Source organism: Diceros bicornis, chromosome 23 (assembly GCF_020826845.1).
Source record: "Diceros bicornis minor isolate mBicDic1 chromosome 23, mDicBic1.mat.cur, whole genome shotgun sequence".
In the NCBI taxonomy this organism is placed as follows: Eukaryota; Metazoa; Chordata; class Mammalia; order Perissodactyla; family Rhinocerotidae; genus Diceros; species Diceros bicornis.
The window spans coordinates 29,723,629-29,746,476 of record NC_080762.1 but is presented as its reverse complement, the minus strand read 5'-3'; the positions used below and the strand labels follow the sequence as shown (position 1 = coordinate 29,746,476).

Below are 22,848 nucleotides of genomic sequence, written 5' to 3'. Positions count from 1 at the left end.
TGTAAGCACTCATTCCCACCGCCTTTTAAAAGCTTTTAAAAGGGAATCAGATATTGCTACTCTTCTAAGAAAAATATGGAGCCTTCTTCAAATAGGGTTGGTATATGGACACAATAGTCTCCAAATCATGAAAACCACCAGGAGATCAGAATTCCCAAGGAAGGACCAGAACCTAGAACTGAGCAAGCTCATAATTCACTAAAAATTTGAGAACAACTCAATGACTGCCATACATTGGCCTTATTTTACTCTAAGTTTGTCATTTTTAACCTTTTCAGTTATTTGTTCAATCAACAGGCTGATCAATTTATTTGTCTCCAAATCTAGGGGGCAATTTAATAATTCAGTTAGGCCAAATATTTGAAGCTGCCTTGAACACCAGTTTATATTAAACTCTTCTTCCCCTACACTTAATACATTTCTGTAGCTGGTTTTTACACTTAATCATATGCTGCACTGCATAGTTTTAAAACCTCTTTCAAGCATGCCTTCCAACTGAATTTTATTTCCTTTGAGGGTAGGGACCGGGTCACAGTCCCTAAACCAGAGTTGAATACAGTTAAGGGGAATTTGTCGAATTGATTTGGAAAGTTTTCTCCACTAACTGTATATTCAGCACCCACCTAGGACTACTTCCCCTCCATTTCACTCGACTAGATTCGATTCACTCATACGAGTATACAGTAATAGTCATTATAGTCTCCGTTTATGGTTTTAATGGTTTTGCAACATTAGATGCACAACGTATTTCCAAGCACCAAGTATGCTTGAAATTGAACATTTTTATAAAGATAATAAAAGTTAATGACCACCCATGATCTATGATCTGACAATACATCTGTTCTTTTTCATCTTGAGATGGTGAAATACCCACCCTAGCTTATTGTGGCACAATGGGAGAGAAGAAATATAGTCCTATTAATCATTCTTAACTATCAGCTTATTAAGTTATAGTTTCCCAACAGGCTTGTCTTACATGACTGTTAATAGGCTGCAGGTGTTTTTCTAAAAGAGTCTTTTTATAATGCAGCTATGTCATAAAGAGAAAGCATGGAGTCAAAGAAAACCTAGTGGACTAACAATCAGAAAATCTAGGTTCTAAATTCTAGTTTGGTTAAGTAGCCCTGAAACCTTAAGCAAGTTACCACCTCTCTGTGTTCTCCAATTTTCTCATCAGTAAAAATGAGGGCTGATTACAAATTAAATAAATTTGTGCCAATTTGCACCAGACCAATAGGCAGGTAACCATAACCCAGGACCTAAGAATTTCAAAAAGCACATTCTAACAGAAATCTGTCCACATTAAAACAGCTTAAACCAAACTGTAAAATTGGGATTTGTTACTATTGTTAGCCTTAAAAGTAAAATTCGTTGCCTAACAACTGTGGAAGTGCACAGGAACAGAGGAGCATGTTTCACACGAGAAAAAAAAATCATGACTACTGATATACACTGATATGCCTAAATTGTGGTGAAAATAACAAAAATTTTAATATTAGCTCAAAACCCACTCATAAAGACAGCTGTTATACATAAATTCTCCAACTGACAAAAGGGTTGTAGTCCCAAATCATCTAAGTCCATTTTGGGGAAACTTTATAAATGGAGGCTAGGTTTCTAGTGTAACCCGTAAGAGTATAAGTGACCCTTGATGTAGCTGAGCTGCGTAACCTAATATGAAATGCTCGAGTTCTGGGTCCTGAGAAAGGGGCTTGTATCATACAGAAGATGAGTTCCCTTCCCTATTCTTGGGAAGAAGACTGGAAGCAAGCAATTATTAAAATGAATTTATCTTTGTCACACCCTCATACCCTCTTTCTAACCCTTTTACACTCAGGTAGGCTACACAGCCCTAATCGTGCTGCTGGAACAATCTGATCTGGTCCAACCTACCAAAAGCTTCTGTGTTCCAACAGCCCTTTCTCGAGCCTCAAACAGTAATTCCACAACCATGGAGCAATTGATGGCCATTTCAACAAATAACCCAGAAAACATTACCACTCCTAGACTGTAACTAGCGTTGAAAGAGACCACCTATTATTGATAAAAGCAAAAATATTAGAAATCTAAGGGTTAAGAAATTTAGCAACATGGTCAAGTAAATTATGATACATCCATACAACAGAATATTATGCCATCATTTAAAAAAAGTTCTCAAGTAACTGTTGTGATGATGTGGGAAATCTTTAAAATATAATGCTGAATAAATAAAAAAAGATACTAAATGCTATGTTCTCTACAAACTCAACTATGGAAAAAATGCATTGAGAAAAGAAGCAAATACAATTTGTTGGGCAGTAGAACTATAAGTTATTGCTTTTTCCTAGTACATGAATCCATGCTTTCCAGATTTTCCCACGTCAAATAAGTAACACTTTTGTTACCAAAAAAAAAAAAAAAAATTGAGGAAAAAAGTGTTAAATTCAAATAAAACTCTAATTGGAGAAATTTTAGAGAATTATAAACTGCTAATTATCAGGCACTGTTTATCAGGAATGTGGAAACAGAGCTTTGTGGACAACGAAGCATTCCTTTCTGCAAGTTTGGTTGCAAAAGAGTTTAATTAGGAGACATTTTAAATTAATCACATTATAAAATAAGTTGTGATTATGAAAATATTGCTTATCACTACTGCTATGGCATTTTATAGATCTAATAAAACCTATTATTGATACTTGCTTACCTTGATTAAAGATACTGGATGTTTCTTTTAATGTATATATCATATAGAAAATAACAGGCACGTGATTTAGACAAACACGAAAAAAAGGTTATATGTGAAAAAGTCTTCATCCCATCTTACCGACGCTTTCTCAGATATAGCAACAGTTTCTGATCCAGAAAATTTTCTTGCATACAAGCCCACGTATATTGTATTTACACCCTAATCGCTCTTCTATACACCTTATTTTGCTGAACATACCTTAGAAATATTTACGTATCAGTATGCACAAATCTATTTCATTGTCTGTAAATACCAATTAATATTCTCTCATATGGATGTAACCCAATTTATTAGTAACTCCTTACTGGTAGACATTTAAATTATCTCCAGTTTCTTCCTATAACAAACAAGCCTTCAGTGAACATTCTTGTACAAATATATTTATGTACATGAACAAGTATAACCATCAGATAAATTCTTTGAATTGTTGAGTCAAAGAGTACGTGTACATTTAAAAAATCTGATATTGCCAAATTGCCTTCCAAAGAATTTGTACCAATTTACACTCCAGGGGAACATTTCTGGTCAACAAAGACTCTTTAAAGCAAACTCCAGTGCTGTCAATGGCGAGGAAGGTAACATAAATTAGTGAAGCAGGCTGGGGTAAGAAAATGGCAAACTGGAGAGCACATTCAGTCATTGAAAGAAGCGGCTTCTACTCAATTCCAGCCTATTAACAATGCCTCCTAGGAATCTACGCCCAGTGTTGTTAGATTGTCTGATTTCTCAAAAGTCCAAAATCTGGACTTCTGCATCAAATCTTCATATTTTTTAATGTTGATAACTCATTAAAATTTTAGAACTGGCATGACAAACACAACACGTGTGTGAGTGGGAATCATTTGCTGGGCCTCCAACTTGTGACCTATGCTTTAAAGCTTTCATTTCCCCGACATCCAACGAAGACTGCCACGGCAGTAGGCTGTGTTCAGCACATTGTTTTAAAGCTGGGATTTCCTTGGATTACATTACATTTTGCTTTTGGATGAACTAGAAGATGTATTTTATTAACTACATGGTCACTATTCCCTCAAACTATTTGAATAACTTAATATACTCTTGCCCAGATGTTTTCATTAATCAGCTTCCTACAACACGCTCCCTTGCCTTATATTTTTATTCCTTTAGAATGCTGCTTCTCTGCTTTTTTCCTTATATGGAATTCCCACATGTTTTAACAGTTGAGTCCTTTTCCTATTAGTGTAATCTTCTTCTACCCAAAGGGGAAGAAAATCTCTAATAATTTTTCTATACTACCTTGCATTCAGCATGTCCATCTACTTACAAAACAAATTGTGGGAACAGAATAAAGACTTGCTGCCTCTAGTTTAAATAGTATTTTTAATTCATATAAAATCTTTTTATATTAACTACATTCTTATAGTTAAAAAGATAAAGGCAGTATAAAAGAATAAACCCTGAAACTGCTAGAACTATATCAAAAAATATTCAAATTCAAGGATAAAATACCAAGAGATTTTTAATGCCTTATTATCTCTTCTACATAAACACTTGCAAAAGGACCAATATGACAAAGCCAATGTATTATACGATTATAAACAGAAATAAATGTGTGTAAACATTAAAATTAGAAGCAATGTAATATGAAAGTCAGTTACCTATTTGAAAACTCAGAAGGCAACGATCTCTTCTACAATTAAATTTTGAAAATAAAATTTGTAAAATTAGCTTCATTTATTGTAAATAAAGCATCTGAATCATAATTTCAGAGCTAATAGTAATTTGTAAAAAATTCCTAATTTTTAATGTAATATGTTGAGATGTTTTCTTGTTTTAATAAAGAGAGGACCAAAAAACACGTATTAAAGAAGCTTTACAACTTAGCAAAGCTTTCAATAAATATGTCTATATACATATGTCTATATTGACATATACACTGTCTATATTTGTCAGCGACAAATATACTGCTGCTTATATGAGAAAATCTGCACATAAGAGTCATTCCACCAACAATGATGCCATTGGATAGTCTATTTTTAGTTCCTAGAAAAGAGATGCAAAACATGACAAATTCCTGTTAGCATTTCTGACTGTGTGACCGTTCCGTCTTCCCTTTAAAAGCTATGCTGAAACTACTCAAGTGTGTCTTTTCAAAAAAAAACTGATTAGACCGCCCCTAAAATTTAAAAACCCAGTGCTCTGTATTAGGCATATATCACTTGAACTCAACATTTTAATCACAATAAGCAAATTTAAGAAATAAAAATTTACATATTTAAAACGTAATCTGCACATCGGATTACTTCTTCAAATGTCATCAGAGCTCACAGATAAAAGTAATGAAAAGAAATATGGTAAAATATCACATTTTAATTTTACCTAAAATATAAATTAAATAAGGCATAAGAAAAACCTGGAGACCACAACATATATGGAAAACTGACCACTGAAAGATGCAAATAATTCATACAATATAGTATAAGCTTTAATATATAAATTAGATGTCATTTCATCAGCTGTTAGTCACATCAGTCTAAACTTTACATTATATATTAAAATATTAAAAAGCTAAAAAACATCATTGCAATATAGATTCAATATGGGAAAATACATATTTGTGGCTTTATACACAATCTAAATAAATCCATTCTATACAATAGTTTTCCAAAATATAAACGGTACTTTACATGCAATAGAACATACCAGGCTGGATGTCCTAATATAATTTAACATATAGGAAAATAAAGAGAAAACATCCTTTTAACAAGACAGTTACATAGCAAAGGTGAAATGTAAAATAAGATTTTGCCTTAACACAATCTTGGATAAGATTTAAAAAATATGAAAAAAGAACAGTTTCTACCACTTTAAATTAGCATTTTTTAAAATGAAGACTACTGTGATTTTATATTTCTAATCGTATCACAAACTGAGAAAACATAAAAGGGAAAAGAGAGGAAGGAAAAAAGAAAACCTGATCCTTTATGAATTTTAAACATCAGCCCTGCCTATGGGCTGCATTTGGGCTGCTTTTCTGTTGACAGTTTCCTAAATTACTTCTGCCACTCTGAATTGCACATCAGCAGTCAGATGAGTTTTCCAGACTTCATTACGCCATTGTGTAACCATAGCTGCCACAATGCAGTGCCACAAGAAGCCTGTCCTTGAGTATTTCTTTACTTGGGTATTCAGGTAACTTGAGCATGTTGATGCTTTAAAAGAAAAATATACCACCAGTAATTCGGACATCTATGAAATTTCTGATTGTTTTGTCTAGCAGAGAAAACACTACTCAAAATTAACATAAAACCACCCTCTCAAATTTGCATTCAAATTGGAAAACCCTGAAGTAGTATTTAAAAAGAAAAAAAACTTGCTGCATTGCAGTTTCCTTTAGCATGCAAATGTAGTGGAAGAAAATAAGTTCCTTTCAGCCTAAAATAAACAAACAATAGAGCAATTTAGTTTGAAGTGATAATGTAACTCAGTGATACTTACGACAGTGTAACTTTAGTGATACCTGACCTATATTCAATTACATTATAGGTAGTTTCCCCAAACATGGTCCCTACCAAAAAAGGCAGAGGAAAGGACCTATATAGCTACTTATTTACAAGTGATTCCAAAACGCTGAATAGAGATCACTGTTGAGGTTTTCCTCTCAATGCAGCAATACAGCAGTTAGACCTTTGATCATTCAAAATTAATTAAAACAATTCGCAATACATTTAAATAAACCAATTTCACATACCATGTGCTTGAAGTCGGTAGAAGATTTGGAGTATATGGCACAGCAGCAATTGTAAAGTTCTGTAATCCACTTCCACCCATGATATTAGCAAATCCACCATGTGGGACCCTGGAACTAAGAGTTCATATCTTAATAAGTTGTAATTATGACAGGAAAATCTTTGTGATAAAAATATTTCAAATTCTACATTAGGGAAAGAATATATTCAACTCTAGGACACTGACAAGATAACATTTTTGAATCTGCAAAACTTCAACTCATTACTATAAGTTGTTTTGTGGCCAGTTAGGAAGCTTCCATGGAGACACCCCTCCACATTTCTATAAGCTGTACTCTGCTTTCAACTGGCCACAGCACAGACCTCTACTATTGCATTTAAGCATACTGCATACTGCATGTACAACTATTTTCTTTCACGTATCTCCCTACTCAACTGGGACTGATTTGAGGGCCCAAATATGTCATATTTGTATTTGTATCCTTGGGGTTATTAGCAAAAAGACTGGCATCTAGTCAGTCATTAAATATTTGCTGAATAAATGAAAGTTTGCTTGATTAATTCAAGCAACAGAAGCTCTTACACGTAATCCAAATGATTTCCCTGTTTGTGAAAAATATCTGGGGTCACAGGGTTTTTGTTTTGTTTTACTTTTCACAGAAAAGTAAATTTTCTGGGAAAACCAGAAAATTCTTTACATTTCTCTTTCCAGAGATTCAGAATATCAGATCTATTTTTTTAAAATGTCACCTAACATTATGAGATCACAGGAAGGCTAACACTTAATGCATAAACACCACTAGAAAATTTAATCTTGGGTACACAGCTGTAGAGGATGTAATTACAACTTCCTATTGTTTACTTTGAAATAAAATTATTACTTCAAACTAGACTTTGTATGTATCATGATTAAACAAACTGATCTGGAAAAAACTTCGCCGTTTTTAAAATGAGATGCTGTAGTGCTTTTTGGATAAATTAGAATGACAAAGAAACATTTAAAGTCTAGGTATTATAAGCACACTCAAAGGCAGAAATTTGACTAGTATTAAAAATGTTTTCTAACATATGATTCATAGTATTAACCAGAATTCAGTTCGTTAAAAAAAATGGTTGAACCCTGAATACCAAAAAAGAAGAACAAAGACAGAGGTCTCACAGTTCCTGATTTCAAAACTTAAACTACAAAGCTATAGTAATCAAAACAGTGTGGCACTGGTATAAAGACAGACATACAGACCAATGGAATAGAACAGGCAACCCCAAAATAAACTCTCGCATATATGGCCAAATGATATTCAACAAAGAGCTAGGAGGGCTAGCCTTGTGGCGTAGTGGTTAAGTGCGCACGCTCTGCTGCTGGTGGCCCAGGTTCAGATCCCGGCTGCCCACCGAGGCTCCGCTTGTCAGGCCATGCTGTGGCAGCATCCCATATAAAGTGGAGGAAGACAGGCATAGATGTTAGCCCAGGGCCAGTCTTCCTCAGCAAAAACAGGAGGATTGGCATGGATGTTAGCTCAGGGCTGATCTTCCTCACACACACAAAAAAAACAGAGAGCTAGGAACATTCAATGGAAAGGACAGTCTTTTCAACAAATTACATTGGGAAAACTGGATATCCACTACAAAAAAATTAAGTTGGACTCTTACCTAACAAAATATATACAAATTAACTCAAAATGAATAAAAGACAAACATAAGAGCTAAAACTATATAATTCTTAGAAAATATAGAGGAAAAGCTTCATGACACTGGATTCCGCAACAATTTTTTGGAAGTAACACCAAAAGCACAGGCAACAACAGGAAAACAAATAAACCAGACTTCATCAAAATTAAAAACTTGTGCACCAAAGGACACCATGAACAGAGTAAAAAGGTAACCCACAGAATGTGAGAAAATATTTTCAAATCATAAATCTGATAAGCAATTGATACCCAGAAAATATACAGAACTCTTACAACTCAACAACAAAAACCCAATTAAAAAATAGGTAAAGGACTTGAACAGACATTTCTCCAAAGAAGATACACAAATGGTCTAAAGAATATGAAAAGATGCTCAATCAACATCACTAGTCATCAGGGAAATGCAAATCAAAACCACAATGAGATTCCACTTCATATATATTAGGATGACTATTAAGTATTGGAAAGGATGTGCAGAAATTGGAACCCTTATGCATTGCCGGTGGAAATGTAAAATGGTGCAGCCACTGTAGAAAATAGCATGGTGATTTCTCAAAAAATTAAACAAAGAATTATAGTCTATATCCAACAGAATGGAAAACAAAGACTCAAAAGAGATATCTGTACATCCATGTTCATAGTAGCATTACTCACAATAGCCAAAAGGTGGAAGCAACTCAAAAGAACATCCATGGATGAAGATAAGCAAAATGTACTATATACTTACAATGGAATATTACTCAGCCTTAAAAGGGAAGCAAATTCTGACATTCATCAGAATTTGCCCAATTCTGCTAGAATATGGATGAACCTTGAGGACATTACACTAAGTGAAATAAGCCAGTCACAAAAAGACAACATACAGTTCCACTTATATGAAGTACCTAGAGTAGTCAAATTCATAGACAGAAAGTAGAATGGTGGCTGCCAAGAGCTGCAGGGAGAGGGAATGGGGAGTTAGCATTTAATGGTTACAGTTTCAGCTGAGGAAGATAAAACAGTTTGGGAGATCAATGGTGGTGATAACTGCACAACAAAGTGAATGTACTTAATGTCACAGAACTGTACACCTAAAAATGGTTAAAATGTTAAATTTTAAGTTATGTATTTTTACCACATACACTAAAAAAAACATTAAAAAATGCACCAGGATTTTCTCTTTGAAATCACAGATGATATATATACATTCACAGGGGAAAAAATTTAACAATTCAATATAAATGAATCCCTAAAAACAGGTTTTCTTTTCTAGGTGGGAAGCAGTCTGGTTGCTATTAAATGCTTTATTTTATTTATTTATTTATTTATTTTTTGTGAGGAGATCAGCCCTGTGCTAACATCTGTCAACCCTCCTCTTTTTCTTTTTTTTCACTAAGGAAGACTGGCCCTGGGCTAACATCCGTGCCCATCTTCCTCCACTTTATATGGGACGCCGCCACAGCATGGCTTGCCAAACAGTGCATTGGTGCGCGCCCGGGATCCAAACCGGTGAACCTCGGGCCGCCGCAGCGGAGCGCGCACACTTAACTGCTTGCGCCACCAGGCCGGTCCCTAAATGCTTTATTGATGAAATGCCTGGGCTTATCTTAGAAATCCAAGTGAATATTAAAAGTATACCTGAATCTTGCTGATAAAACACTAATGCATGAACAATTCCTACTTAGGACAAGAGACAATCTAAAGACCTGAATATGTTTGTAAACTGAAATAAAATTCGGCATTAGTTAACCTACGTATATTAACCTTTGCCTAAAAAATTAACAAAGGCAACCAAAAATGGAAAGGGATAAAAGGCCAAGTTGTTCTCAATTTCCCAGAGAGGCAGAATTTTGAAATAAGGATACTACTTCATAAGGACAAGATGAGAAAATAAGCCTTGACACTGATTCTTACACAAATTACAGCACAATACTTCAATATCAGGATGATCAATCTAATGTCTTTCATATAACTAAATTTTGAAACATAAGCTTAAAAAATCAGATATTCCAATTTTAACATCTAAATTAAATTATTCTGTAAGCTGACACTCACAAACAATCCCTGAAATCTTAGTCTTCTTCTAAACTATAACCAAATATGACTAGCCCCATACTTGAATAATCAGCAGATCTTATATACTAAGATCATGGGTCATCACGCTTAAGCACCTATGAGAAAAATAAATGAAATGGTCTTTGGTTGAATATTATGACACTTGGATTATACAATGCAAAATTACAGTTAATAAAAATGTTATACTTCTATTTTATATACAAAGAAATCATCAAGTCTGATTTTCATTATTCCTAAGGGGTAATGAAACAAGACTAAGACATTTAAGACAGTCTTATAGACCAACAAAATATTGTCACCACAATAAAAATTACTTTTTGTACTGATTCTTGGTTCTACAATTGGAACACATTTGGCTTTCCAGTAAAGTTGCACTAAACTGTACTACAGACATGGAGAAAGACATTTTAGTATCTAAATATAAACAAATAGATAATCAGAATTTTCCAAAAAGTGTTAAAAGAAAAAAATATACACTTTAGGTTTAGAATGGCAAATGCTATACCTATACTAACGACTGCAGGTCTAATATAAAAGGAAAAGTTAAGGTTTTAAAGAACTTATGACTTAGTTTGAATTCAAAACAAGAATTCTGTATAGACTAAGTGTTGAAAGGTGGCTGCTTCAAGTTGAAGGTGAAGTTTGGCTCTGTGTTGTTTCCCCTTGGTGTGTACTCTTCACCCACATCCTTCACCTCAGTTTAAACGGATTCACACGCACTACACTTCATGACCAGTTTAATCAACAGTGTAGTTCTTTTCAGCATTGCTAACAATGACTATACTACCGACACCAGAGGGGCACTGTGTACTACTAATCCAAGTATCTTTTTATTCTGCAAGAGCAAGTAATTTAATAAGACGTTTTTAGTACCAAAGAATTTAAATAATTGTTTTCTGCATTTTACAACTCAGACTAACCAAATCACAGGGGAAAATATAATTCATGAAATGGTTTAGATATAAACCATTTAGAAACATAATAAAAGAGCCCTACCTCACAACATAAACCAAAATAAAGTCCAGATGGCTTAAAAACTGGAACATAAAAACAGAAATTATAAAAAAGTTACAAAAAAAAATGTAGATAAACAAATATATAACATCTTGGGAGTAGGGAAGGATTTATAAAAACCATAAAGAACAGTACTGATAATCAACTTGCAACAATTTAAAACTTCCATTTTATAAATTTTATAAGCTAAATTTATAATTTAAATTACACAAAACTTGTATATTCAACTTAATAAAGTTAAAAGGCAAATGATAAACTGGGGGGAAATATATCTGCAGAGTTAATGCCCCTAATATATGAAGAACATTTAAAATTGAAATTTTTTTTTTTTTTTTTTTGGTGAGGAAGATCAGCCCTGAGCTAACATCTGTTGCCAATCTTCCTCTTTTTGCTGAGGAAGATCAGCCCTGAGCTAACATCTGTGCCAGTCTTCCTCTATTCAGCATGTGGGATGCCACCACAGCATGGCTTGAGGAGCAGTGTGCAGGTCTGTGCCCAGATCCAAACCAGTGAACCCCGGGCCGCCAAAGCAGAGCATGCAAACTTAACCACCACGCCACCTGGCCAGCCCCCAAAACTGAATTTGTTTTAAATGACAGTAGAATAATGCACAAAAAACAAATACAGGCAATTCACATGACACAAAAAATTACATAAATTACATGAAAACAAAAATGATTACATCCCCTATTGATAGAATAAAAGGAATAGGTCCTTTCATTCCCTGCTGATGTGAAAACTGATAACTTTCTGAAGGGTAAATGAACAATATTTATCGAGGTTGCAAAACTTTGTATACTTTTGTATCCAAAAATTTCCCTTCTAAGAATTTATCCTATATAAATAATCAAAGTGACCCACAAGTACATAAGCATAAGAATTCCTTATTTGCTCAGCACTACTCATAAACAGGAAAATTTAACAATAAAGGACAATATCAATTAAGGGAGGTCCATAAGCTGAAGAAGAGGCATCCATTAAAACAATTAGATCTATAAATGGAACAATTTTTAATGATATATTGCTAAATCCAAAAGTTATGAAACAGAAACAATGTTTTTGAAAAGTAAAAATTTATATATGTGGGAAAAATTCCAGAAGAATAACTAAAATGTGAACAGTGGTTCTCTTCAGAGATTGAGCTTAGAGGTGATTTTTTAAAATTTGAATTGTCTAATCTTCCTACATAGAAAATATAATTTTAGTTTAATTCTCTTTATTAAATTACTCAAATCTCTGAGTATTTCTGGGCATTACGAAGCCACAGAAAAAAAAAACAACAGAAAAAAACAAAACCACCACCAAGGTTTTCTTTTTTGTGCGTGTGTGAGGAAGATCAGCCCTGAGGTAACATCTGATGCCAATCATCTTCTTTTTTTTTTTTTTCCTGAGGAAGACTGGCCCGGAGCGAACATCCATGCCCATCTTCCTCACTTTATATGGGACGCTGCCACAGCATGGCTCAACAAGCGGTGCGTCAGTGCGCGCCCAGGATCCGAACCAGCGAACCCCGGGCCACCGCAGTGGAGCGCACGCACTTAACCGCTTGCGCCACTGGGGCGGCCCCCAACAAGGTTTTCTTTCATATCTTTAGTCTACAAAATGTGAATACTCCTGCTTTATTTATTCTTTAAAATTAGATGTATAGGGTGACTCCAACTATTTTTCTAATTATATAGTTAAAAGACTAAAAAAATAAAGCAAAATGTTAATAGTGTTACTTCTGAATAGTGGAATTAGTTAATAGGATGTTCATTTTCTTCTATTTGTAGTCTCCATTTTCCAAATTTTCTATAATGGTTATGTACTACTTTTAAAATAAGAAAATAGAGGACTTTAACATATACATATTTCATACAGATATATACTCACAATTATGTTTTTAAAAAAGGCAGAAAATAAAGAAAAGTAAACGCATCACATTGTTATATTTGTTATTGCTGGTGGAGGGTAGTTTTCCTTATTTCTTCTGATTTTCTGAGTGTTCCAACATTCCTAGAACTATGGACACTTATAACGGAAAAACTGAACTATATTTTCATAAATAGAAAGACAGATGAAATTCTAAGTGATCAAGAATGAAGATCAAACCCTTTCTTTACATCTTTCAGATATATAAATTAAAAGAGGTTTAAATCATCTAGTTTTCTAATATCTGTAATATATAATTGGTTCCAAAAGTAGACTTTTCAAAGAAGTATGGTATCACAAATTATTTTTTAGGCCATGAATCTTGAGACTTTAAAGTTTGATAAGATCTGGAGAAAAATTAACAAAAAGATTAACAAATTATAAAATACAATATGTATGCTGATAGTCCTGATTGGAACAGTTTATTTTTTTATACATTAAACAAACATTTACTGAGCATACTATAAGTGTTTTATCTTTAATGCCTAAATAAATCTGTTTAATACCTAAAAACGTGGAAAGGGAGGAAGAAACTGACAATTCAGAGTAATAACTCTTTTGGCGTGTTTATCTCTAAGCCATTAGAAATGGAATACATTAAATTCTTTCCACATTATCATAAAAAACTTCTTACCTGCCAGTAACAAACTGCAAGAGAAGAACTCTCTCCTCTGGAGTAATGTCTTCCACAACTTCCCAGAACCACTAACAACAACAACAACAAAAAACTTAGCTCATATTTCAGAGCAACTGTAGACTTCCAAATACCAGAGAAATATGCAATATTCATAAAGCATACTTTATTCTATGAAACTCATTTATCAAAAATGATTTCATACCAAGTTTTCATATGCAATATTCCCATGAGAAGAATTTAGGGAAAAACTTTACTTTGTTAATTAATGTAGGTTTTCATCCAATAGCGTTGAAAAGCTTACAAAATTAAATGGCAAAACTTAACTCCATTCTAAGCTCTAGAGAGATTTTACCTGAATAACTGGATCTTCTCTTTCATAGCCACTTGTGTATTCTGTATTTTTCATCCAATCACTCACATCAATTTCTGGCATGCCCGAAAGCAGCAGCTCCTTTGGGGAAGAAGAAAAGTATTTCATTAATCTTCTTCTGGAAAAAAAAGCTATTACATTTAAATAGTAAATTTGCCTTAATTAGAAACTAATCCCAGGTAAAACTGATTTATTTTTGTGACAGTTTCTGCATGTCATCAATAACAAGCACTACATGGAAAAGAACCCTTGATACTGATAAGCTCAAATAGTGTGAGATGTGGAGATGTCTCCACACTGATAGAATTTAATTAAAACATGAGACAATAGTTCATGTTTATATATAAACACATATGCAACAACGGTTTAGATGCGCAACAATTTTATAAACATTATCTTTAGTTTACGTGTATTTTTATTTTATGAATTTGTTAAATTCTATGAAGAGACTGACTTTCAACATGAAAGTGACAACAAAGACCTGAATGAAGCCTGGGTTAAGCAAAGAAAAAGATCATCAAGAAACCCTATCACGAGGAAAAAGGAGGTAATACAATAGTTATTATTTTTTTAAAAAACAGATTAAGGCCTCTATTTTGGAATAATTCAGATCCTTTAAAGTCAACTTTCCCCAAGGTGAGAAAAAAAATGCAATTTTCCTAATGACTTTTGGTGGCCGCTGTTTTTCCAGGAAGAACATCAAACAAACAAAATATCAACCAAATAACAGAAAATGAAATTAAGAATGGCAAAATTTACCATTATGTTTTCCAAAAGAAAAGAGAACATGAAAAGAGCTTGTCCACATCTCTGAATCAGCCCATATCTCATAGTTGGATGTGTTTACACACTCAGGTTAGGCACTGACTAGCCTACACTTAACTAAACACCAACAAGCCACAACAGCAGGGTTTTAGAGACACCGATACTATGTGGTTCAAAATCATGTCTCCTGCAGCAACTACTCATAATACACATCTGACTAGTACACAGCGTGCTCTAAGAAGATTAATGAAGATTAATATAAGGTGGTGTCTGAGAACTCATGGGGGTTTCTAAAATCTACTGAAGGAGTCTGCAAGGTTCTCCATTCTCCAACTTATCTGAGGCTGGATTTTCTCCATATAGTTCAGCCAAACAACCTATCACAACAGGTTATATACAGAGGCAGACATGAGAACCCAGCTGTTTTCTATTGTCAGACATTAAAGAAACTTGTAGAAATGAAAAACAATGCCCCTCTTCCCACTATTTTTGTTTTATTCTGGAAAATGAAGTTTTCATCTTTAAAATGTTACGTTAATACGTAATAGAGCGTTATTGTTATATGAATTAATAAAATATTTTACACTTCTGTTTTAATTTCAAAAACAGTAAATATCAACTAATATAACCTACATAAACAAAAACTCTTATTGCCAGGGGGTCCTAAGACCAAAAAGTTTGAGAACTTCTAGTCTAGGATGCGTGTTAGTCCTCCTTGCCATAGTATTATAAATGACTTTTACTAGATGAAGACGTTCTGGTTAACGTCCATTTTTCAACCCCAAATTCATTCTCCACCTTTCTTTGCCCTGTTCTGTGCCCCAGGAGGCCAATCCGTGCAGACTGGCTCTCTTGCCTGTCGGCTTCAGGTTGGGTTCCATCACTGAGAAATAGGCAGGAGTCTGGAGGTGAGGGTATTTTCTGCTTTCTCCCTGCTTCAGCACATCTCTGCAGTAGCCATGTCTCCACAAGAAGTCCTCTACCTGTCCCTTCAGTTCCAGGGGTGATGAAGGCTTTCCACTGTTGCTCGTCTCTGGAGGCCTCACCAGACCTTGTTTATTCTTAACACTATCCACAGCTCTGTAACAGTCCCTTTGTTCAAGTTTCATTATTTGAACCAACTGGGGAAACTCTGTTCCCTGGTAGGACCCTGATACAGATCTGCCAAAGAGGGTCGGGATGAATTTTATACATTTCTTACAATCCATAAGTTTAATACTCTTCCCTTCTAGGCTGAAGATAAGCTTTTAATAATATTAAGTACACTCTCATTGTTAATAATTATGAATAAAAATGACTGAGACTTTATTTTCTCAAGAAATTTGAAGCATTTCATAAGCATCATATTATTTGTTATAACTTTTTGTGAAGAGGATGAAAGATCTTTATTATCCCATTTAACCCCTGGGCAAAAAAAGTTATTAAACTGACTGAAAACAAATAGACGAAATGGGAATTCCACAATAAAAAGTACATATAACAAAAAGTCCCAATCAATAATTCATTTTTTTTTTAAATATGACAAAACTGAATTGACCTACTGGAATTGGGTGTAACATATATGACCCATTCTAAGCTCAGAAACTGAGTCATGCAAGTGTTCACAGCCATCAGCTTACCTAGTATTCACATGGCTCAACGTTTTAATATTCTGGTACCACCATGGATAAATTCATAAGCAGCACAGTATGGAAGGACAGTCCCTCAGACATTTGGGAAGACCCTCTCCACTGTAACAGTATAGACGTTATTAATGACAACAATGTTGTCACCATTTTTGAACCTGATAATCATCTCCTGACTTGGAACTGCAATCTGTCCACAATGGATGAATACATCTCGGGTTAGGGCAATGATGCTACTGGAACTGTCTTCTCACTAAAACTCTAGAATCTAACCTGTATCCTTTAGTTCAGATGCACACCTAGCTTAGATGTTTGTGCTGACTTTTGAAAAAAGTTTTCTATCCCAGTGTAGCATAGCCCTTTCCTACGAAAGATACAAAACCACACAAAAGGTTCTAAAACCAAGTCCCATTTATAATTCATGCCCCTGAGAGGCAGTGTGGCAATACTGATGAAGCGAGACTGGGCTCTGGGCCAGAGAACACAGGCACACAGTCTGTCTCTAACACATACTCGGTGAACACGAGCAAGCTCTGTACTTCCTTTGGCCTAGTTTTCCTCGTTTGTATAATGGGAATGATACTACATACCTCAGAGGTCCATTGTGAAGATTTTAAAAGTTAATACATGTAAAGTGCCTGTCAAATACTAAGTGCTTAATAATCATCATCATCATCACTGCATAAATCAGGGCCATGCCTACAAGACTGCTCTTCCCAAATAATCCACCATCTGAATCAGCTCAACTTCTAAGACAGACTAGGAATCCTGACCTAACTTCAACATGAGAACCACAATTAAAAACTTACCAGTAGCAGACCTAAATGTGAAAGATAAAGGAACACAGCTTTTAGAGGAAAACATAGGAAAATACCTTCACGACCTTGGAATAAGAAACAGTTTCTTAAACAGAATACAAAAAGCTCCACCCATTAAAAAAAAAAGAAAAGAAAAAACAAGTGAACTGAACTGTTAAACTAAAAACTTTTATTCACTAAGACACCAAAGTAGGAAAAGATATTCATATCTAACTGAGACTCCTAAAAAGAATATATAAAGAATCCTACAAATCAGCAACAAAACCCAGAAAACACAATAGGAAAATGAAAAAATTACCTGAACAAACACTTGAAAAACAGAGTATACAAATGGCCAATAAACATATAAAACACATTCCACTTCACTAGCCATCAGGAGTTAAAATCACAATGAAATAACACTACTGATCCAGCAGAAGGATAAAAATGTAAAAGAAAATATCAAATGCTGGTGAGGATGTGGTACACCCAGAACTCTCATATCTGTTAGCAGGAGTGCAAGTTGACACACCACTTGGGAAAACTATTTGCTAGTACCTACTATAATGGAATAAACGCACACCCTATATCCCAGCAATTCCACTCCAAGGTATATAACCTACAGGATGCATACATATGTTCTCCTAAAGACATGTACTAGAATGTCTGTAGCAGCACTATTTCAAACTGCCTGAAACTGAAAAGTACCCACCAAATGTACAACAAGAGTAGAAAACACAAGAAAAAGTATATTGACAGAATGAAATACTACACAGCAATGAAAACAAACAAATTACAACTGCATGCAACAATATGCATGATTCTCACAACAAAAAGTTGAGCTCAAGAAGTCAGGTATATTCTAGGTGATTATTCCATTTATATTAAGTTCAAAAACAGGCAACCTAATCTATGATGTTAGAAGTCAGGAGAGTAGTTACCCATGATGGGGGACAGTGACTGGAAAAGGACATGAGGGGGACACCTGAGGTGCTAGGATTTCTGTTTCTAGCATGTCTAACAGCAGTTCATAAATACGCATCCATTTTTAAATGCTAAAAATAATAACTTTTATGGTTATGCAAAAACTAGACGAGTCTATGCTAAACAAAACCATTAATCTTAAACTTAAAAACACACCCGAAAAAACTCAAAACTGTTATTTAATGAAACTAAGTCACAATGGACTTCAAAATTAATTAGCAAATTTTGTCCACTACTACACTAAGATATACCATGAGTGATAAGTTGGAAATACTGGTATTTATGTAAAATTAAAGGTACACATCAGTCTACTTATTCATACATTAAAATGAAAGGCGTAGGGTAAAACTAATTTTAAAAGAAGAATAAAAACCATAGGATACTTTTCCATTGATCTAAAATTTACTATTCCAAATTATAATTTTTTAAATAAGAAAGCAGCTATACTCTATTTAAAATACTGTGTTTGATTAAGGAGTCAGACAACTCAAAGAGTTTGACAATAATTTATTACCAAAAATAAAAGAGAAAAAGGAAATGGGGGAAAGGCAGACATAAAGCATATAGAATTAGAAATCCCATTAGATCATAATAAAAGGCAGCCAAATTAAATGAGCCAAATAAAACATTCAACAGAGACTAGGGGCCAGCAACGAGTGGACTCCACATAGGTTTAAATGGAAAATTATAAAATTATATATGTGATAAAACAAGAAGCTGGAGAAGACAACACAAATACAACAAGAAAAACCCTCTTAAATCTTTTTGGAAGTACAAGAAGCTAGTATCAGTATCCTTTACCCCATATGGCCAAATAAAAAATTCAGAAACAACGTGAATACTGTTTTTGGGAAGACTGGCCTTCAACATCTCCCATGTAGAATACTTTGGAAATATATTCCATTTTTGCTTATCACTACCTCACTCCATTTCACATTAAGGAATTGCTAATCTGGTTATTAAGTTTAAGAGAAGCTCAATCACAAATCTTATAACAAACCTCTAAACATGAACATCAAACCATAACGTCTTATTATATATTATTCCATTCATTATAGTATTCCAAAATTATTTCTGAATTACATCAACTGAGGTTTTGTGTACTGTGTAACAACAGAAGAACTGATGTCTTTCCTTACCAATTCATATTCATCAAAAAGTTGTATGAGGGAAGGTGGAATGAACATATGGAAGCCCTGTAAGAAAGCATTGATCTGAGGCTGAATGGCTCTTGTCATTCGAAGTTCAGTAACAAGCTGGACGTACTCCGCCTAGAAAAAAAAGCTCTTGTGATGGTTCTGTTTTAATTTCACATACTTAGGATAATGTTGATTTAACCATTTCTCATTTAATAGGTAAAGGTTTAGAATTAATTTGGCACCAATAATCATACATCTCAGCAAACTAGTCATCTACCATTCACTAAGCTAATGTTTAAGCCAAAATCCTAGGAATCAACCACCCATGATTTCTCTCGCACCCTGCATCAGCGAGCGCTACCTGATCTACCTCCAGAAAACATTCTCCATCTGACCTCGTCTCACCACCACTTCCTGTACCCTGGTCCAAGCCACCACCATTTCTCACCTGGATTACTGCAACATCTAGTGTCCCTGTTTCCATTTTTGCCTCCGTACTGCTGCTTCTCCACATCACAGAGTGATTTCTTAAATATATATGCATTCTATATATAATTCAGATTACATAACTTCCCTGCTCAAAACCCTACAATGACTTCCCATGACACTCAGAGTGAAATCCAAATTCCCTTCCCCGTCTATAAGGCCCTAAAAGATCTAGCCTCTGTCTAGCTCTCATCTCATTGCCTTCCACTCTCCCTCTTGCTCACTCACTCGATTCTCCAGACACAAGTTTGTTCAGGCCTCAATGTCTTTATGTGTCCTGGTGTCTCTGACTGAAATGTCTCATTAGAATGTAATCTTTCTGCAGGCAGGGGTTCTGTTTTGTTTACCAGTATATATACCCCAGCTCCTAAAAAAGTGGCTGCCACTTTGTAAGCGTTCAACGAATACGTGATGAATGCATACACTCAACAAATTCATAATACATACTTATAACTTGACCAAATGGCTCATTGAAGAGTAGCCAATTTGATTTTTTTTTAAATTTTTTTAAATTTATTTATTTTTTCCCCAAAGCCCCAGTAGATAGTTGTATGTCATAGCTGCACATCCTTCTAGTTGCTGTACGTGGGACGCAGTCTCAGCATGGCCGGAGGAGCAGTGCGTTGGTGCGCGCCCGGGATCCGAACCCGGGCCGCCAGTAGCGGAGAGCGCGCACTTAACTGCTAAGCCACAGGGCCGGCACGCCAATTTGATTCTGAGTTAAGGTAAGCTACTTTCACACATTTTATTTTAAAATATATTATCGTCATCATAGAAAATAGTGTCACTCAAAATTTAACTGGTAATAAAAAAAATGTGCTTTAGCTCAGACAAGAATGAACGATCACATCTATCCATATATATATATATATATATATATATATAAACTCTATCAATTGTTATCATTAAATATTTTAAATTACGTCTAAGTGAAACTTTGCAAGTTAAAAGCAAAATGTTGTATATAGTTCTCACCTCCCAGGAACAAATGCTGTAAACACAGAGGGGAGAAAGCCTGTTTTAGGCCCCTTCCTTTTTTTTTTTTTTTTTTGGCACAAATCTGATGATTTGTCACCCCAAAAAAACCACAGGCACTGAGCCAGCAAGTTACATATGATTACTGGCTATGAATTCTCCATACATCTCAGAGCTACAGAAGTGTCACAGTAGATTCCTCATAGCTCTCCCCACACCCCACCCAGCCCCTTGTGCAATCCAGCACCAGGAAAGCTGTCATCTCTGCTATTTGACCTACTCCCACCCCCACATCCCACTCCCCCCCACCCAGAGGTTTTTCTCCACTATTTAGGAATTAATCAATTACTACAAGTTACATACAGGTAGTTACTAGAGAGATGGAGATAAAAATGTGTGCCAAACAATCAAACAGAATTATAAACTAAATTTTGAGGTTCCAATCCAAGAAATAATATATATTTCCATTTTAAACTTCCAAGTGATAACCAGCAGTGATTTCAGCATTAGCACCTGACTATCTTCTAATTCATGCTGCTCTAACTAAAACTGCTTACTGAACACACTACAATTTTTCTGCTCCATTCATCACTGTATGTTTAAGGTGCTATATGAGACCCTATCGTCCCTTAACAAGAATAGCTTTTTCCCAAGAGGTTTTGCTTTTACAATCTAAAGGTACTATTCAATAATCATTGTTCAAGACCTTAACAAATTATGAAGCATGAAAGTAAAAGATTTTTGAATCGCTCAAGTACACTTTACCCATTTTAATTTGCTACTGCATTCCATATTTATCAGAATAGCACGTATTCTCTTTTTTATCAATTAATTCCTACTATTTCCTCATATATTCTATTTTTAAAAATTAATTTTCACAAGTATATTAATCTTTCCTCACATGTTCCCTTCTATTCCTTGATATTATTTTCCACATTTATTTCTGTAACTCTGGCCCATAGTTATTGGATATCAATTTGAGAAAATCAGCTCCTTCAGATTCCAGTCTCCATATTAATCTAATTTAAATATGGACAGATCTTGGTCTAAATTATTTCTCAGTAAAATAATAAAACCCTAGCCATCACAAATCCTCCCGAGTTGTTTAGTAAAATAAGAGTTTTCCAGATACTTGACAGATAACTGTGTTTAATGGAAAAAATCTAAATCCAACTGCTTCTAAAATGTTTTCCTGCCTCCTTAAGCAGCACATCCTCAAAAAGAGTAAGAAATTAACATTTTCTTGATGACACAATTATTTCTATGAACATCCACTATTATTACACACTAACATTTTGACTGTTCTTCCTGCGCAGAAAGTTGCTGGCTGCATTCCTATCACTTACGAAGGCATCCAAGTGACTCACCCCACACTTTATGTCCTTACCTAACTATATCAAATACATGCTTTAAGGAAACAGCGGACATAGATGACAATCAGTCCACAAAACACTGGCATAAAGAGGTGCACAATTAAACATTAAATATAAACCAAACCTAAAATCTCTGCTTGGTCTAAGGTATTCAAAGAGATGACATAACTTGGTGGTGGGGATCTTTTATCCCCAACATATGGCATATCCTAGGAGTCATATTTGCTCCCACCTGAGTTTTGCTGTCAGTTCTTTGAGGGCATAAAATAACACCAGATGCCACAGAATTAAATTGGAGAATTCACCATATTAAAGAATCTGAGTTAGTACCTGTACTGGTGAAATAGTTACGTTAATACGTAGAAAGTTTTCGACCTAGAAATCCTCAGCATAAAGACAAGAACAACAAAAAAAAAGAGCCTTAGCAACTTTTTTCTAGCTCAACCTCTGAGCCTGATAACGTTAGGCAAGCAAAAAATAATTACAAAGGGAAAAAATAAAAACACTAAGATTAAGGAGATTCAACTTTCAGACTACGTTCCAGCAGTTCAATTACATGTCTAGTTATAAAAATATTTTGTTTTAATAATCTCC

General features: G+C 34.6%; 1 protein-coding gene across 7 annotated transcripts in view; it reads right to left on the bottom strand.

The window, feature by feature from the left end:
* Positions 1-5,153: 5,153 nt before the first annotated feature.
* HACE1 (HECT domain and ankyrin repeat containing E3 ubiquitin protein ligase 1) overlaps positions 5,154-22,848 on the bottom strand; it is a 110,714-nt gene continuing 93,019 nt past the window's right edge. For 3 of the 7 annotated variants that reach the window (XM_058566564.1, XM_058566561.1, XM_058566565.1), the window contains 5 exons: positions 19,421-19,552; positions 14,093-14,191; positions 13,738-13,808; positions 6,438-6,551; positions 5,154-5,898 (listed from right to left, as the gene is read on the bottom strand). In XM_058566564.1, the coding sequence (XP_058422547.1) occupies positions 5,796-5,898; positions 6,438-6,551; positions 13,738-13,808; positions 14,093-14,191; positions 19,421-19,552 (519 nt within the window). In that variant the 3' untranslated portion in view covers positions 5,154-5,795. Of the gene's footprint in view, positions 5,899-6,059; positions 6,122-6,437; positions 6,552-13,737; positions 13,809-14,092; positions 14,192-19,420; positions 19,553-22,848 lie in introns of all 7 variants that reach the window. The other 4 variants (XM_058566562.1, XM_058566559.1, XM_058566560.1 and 1 more) reach the window with 3 other exon arrangements.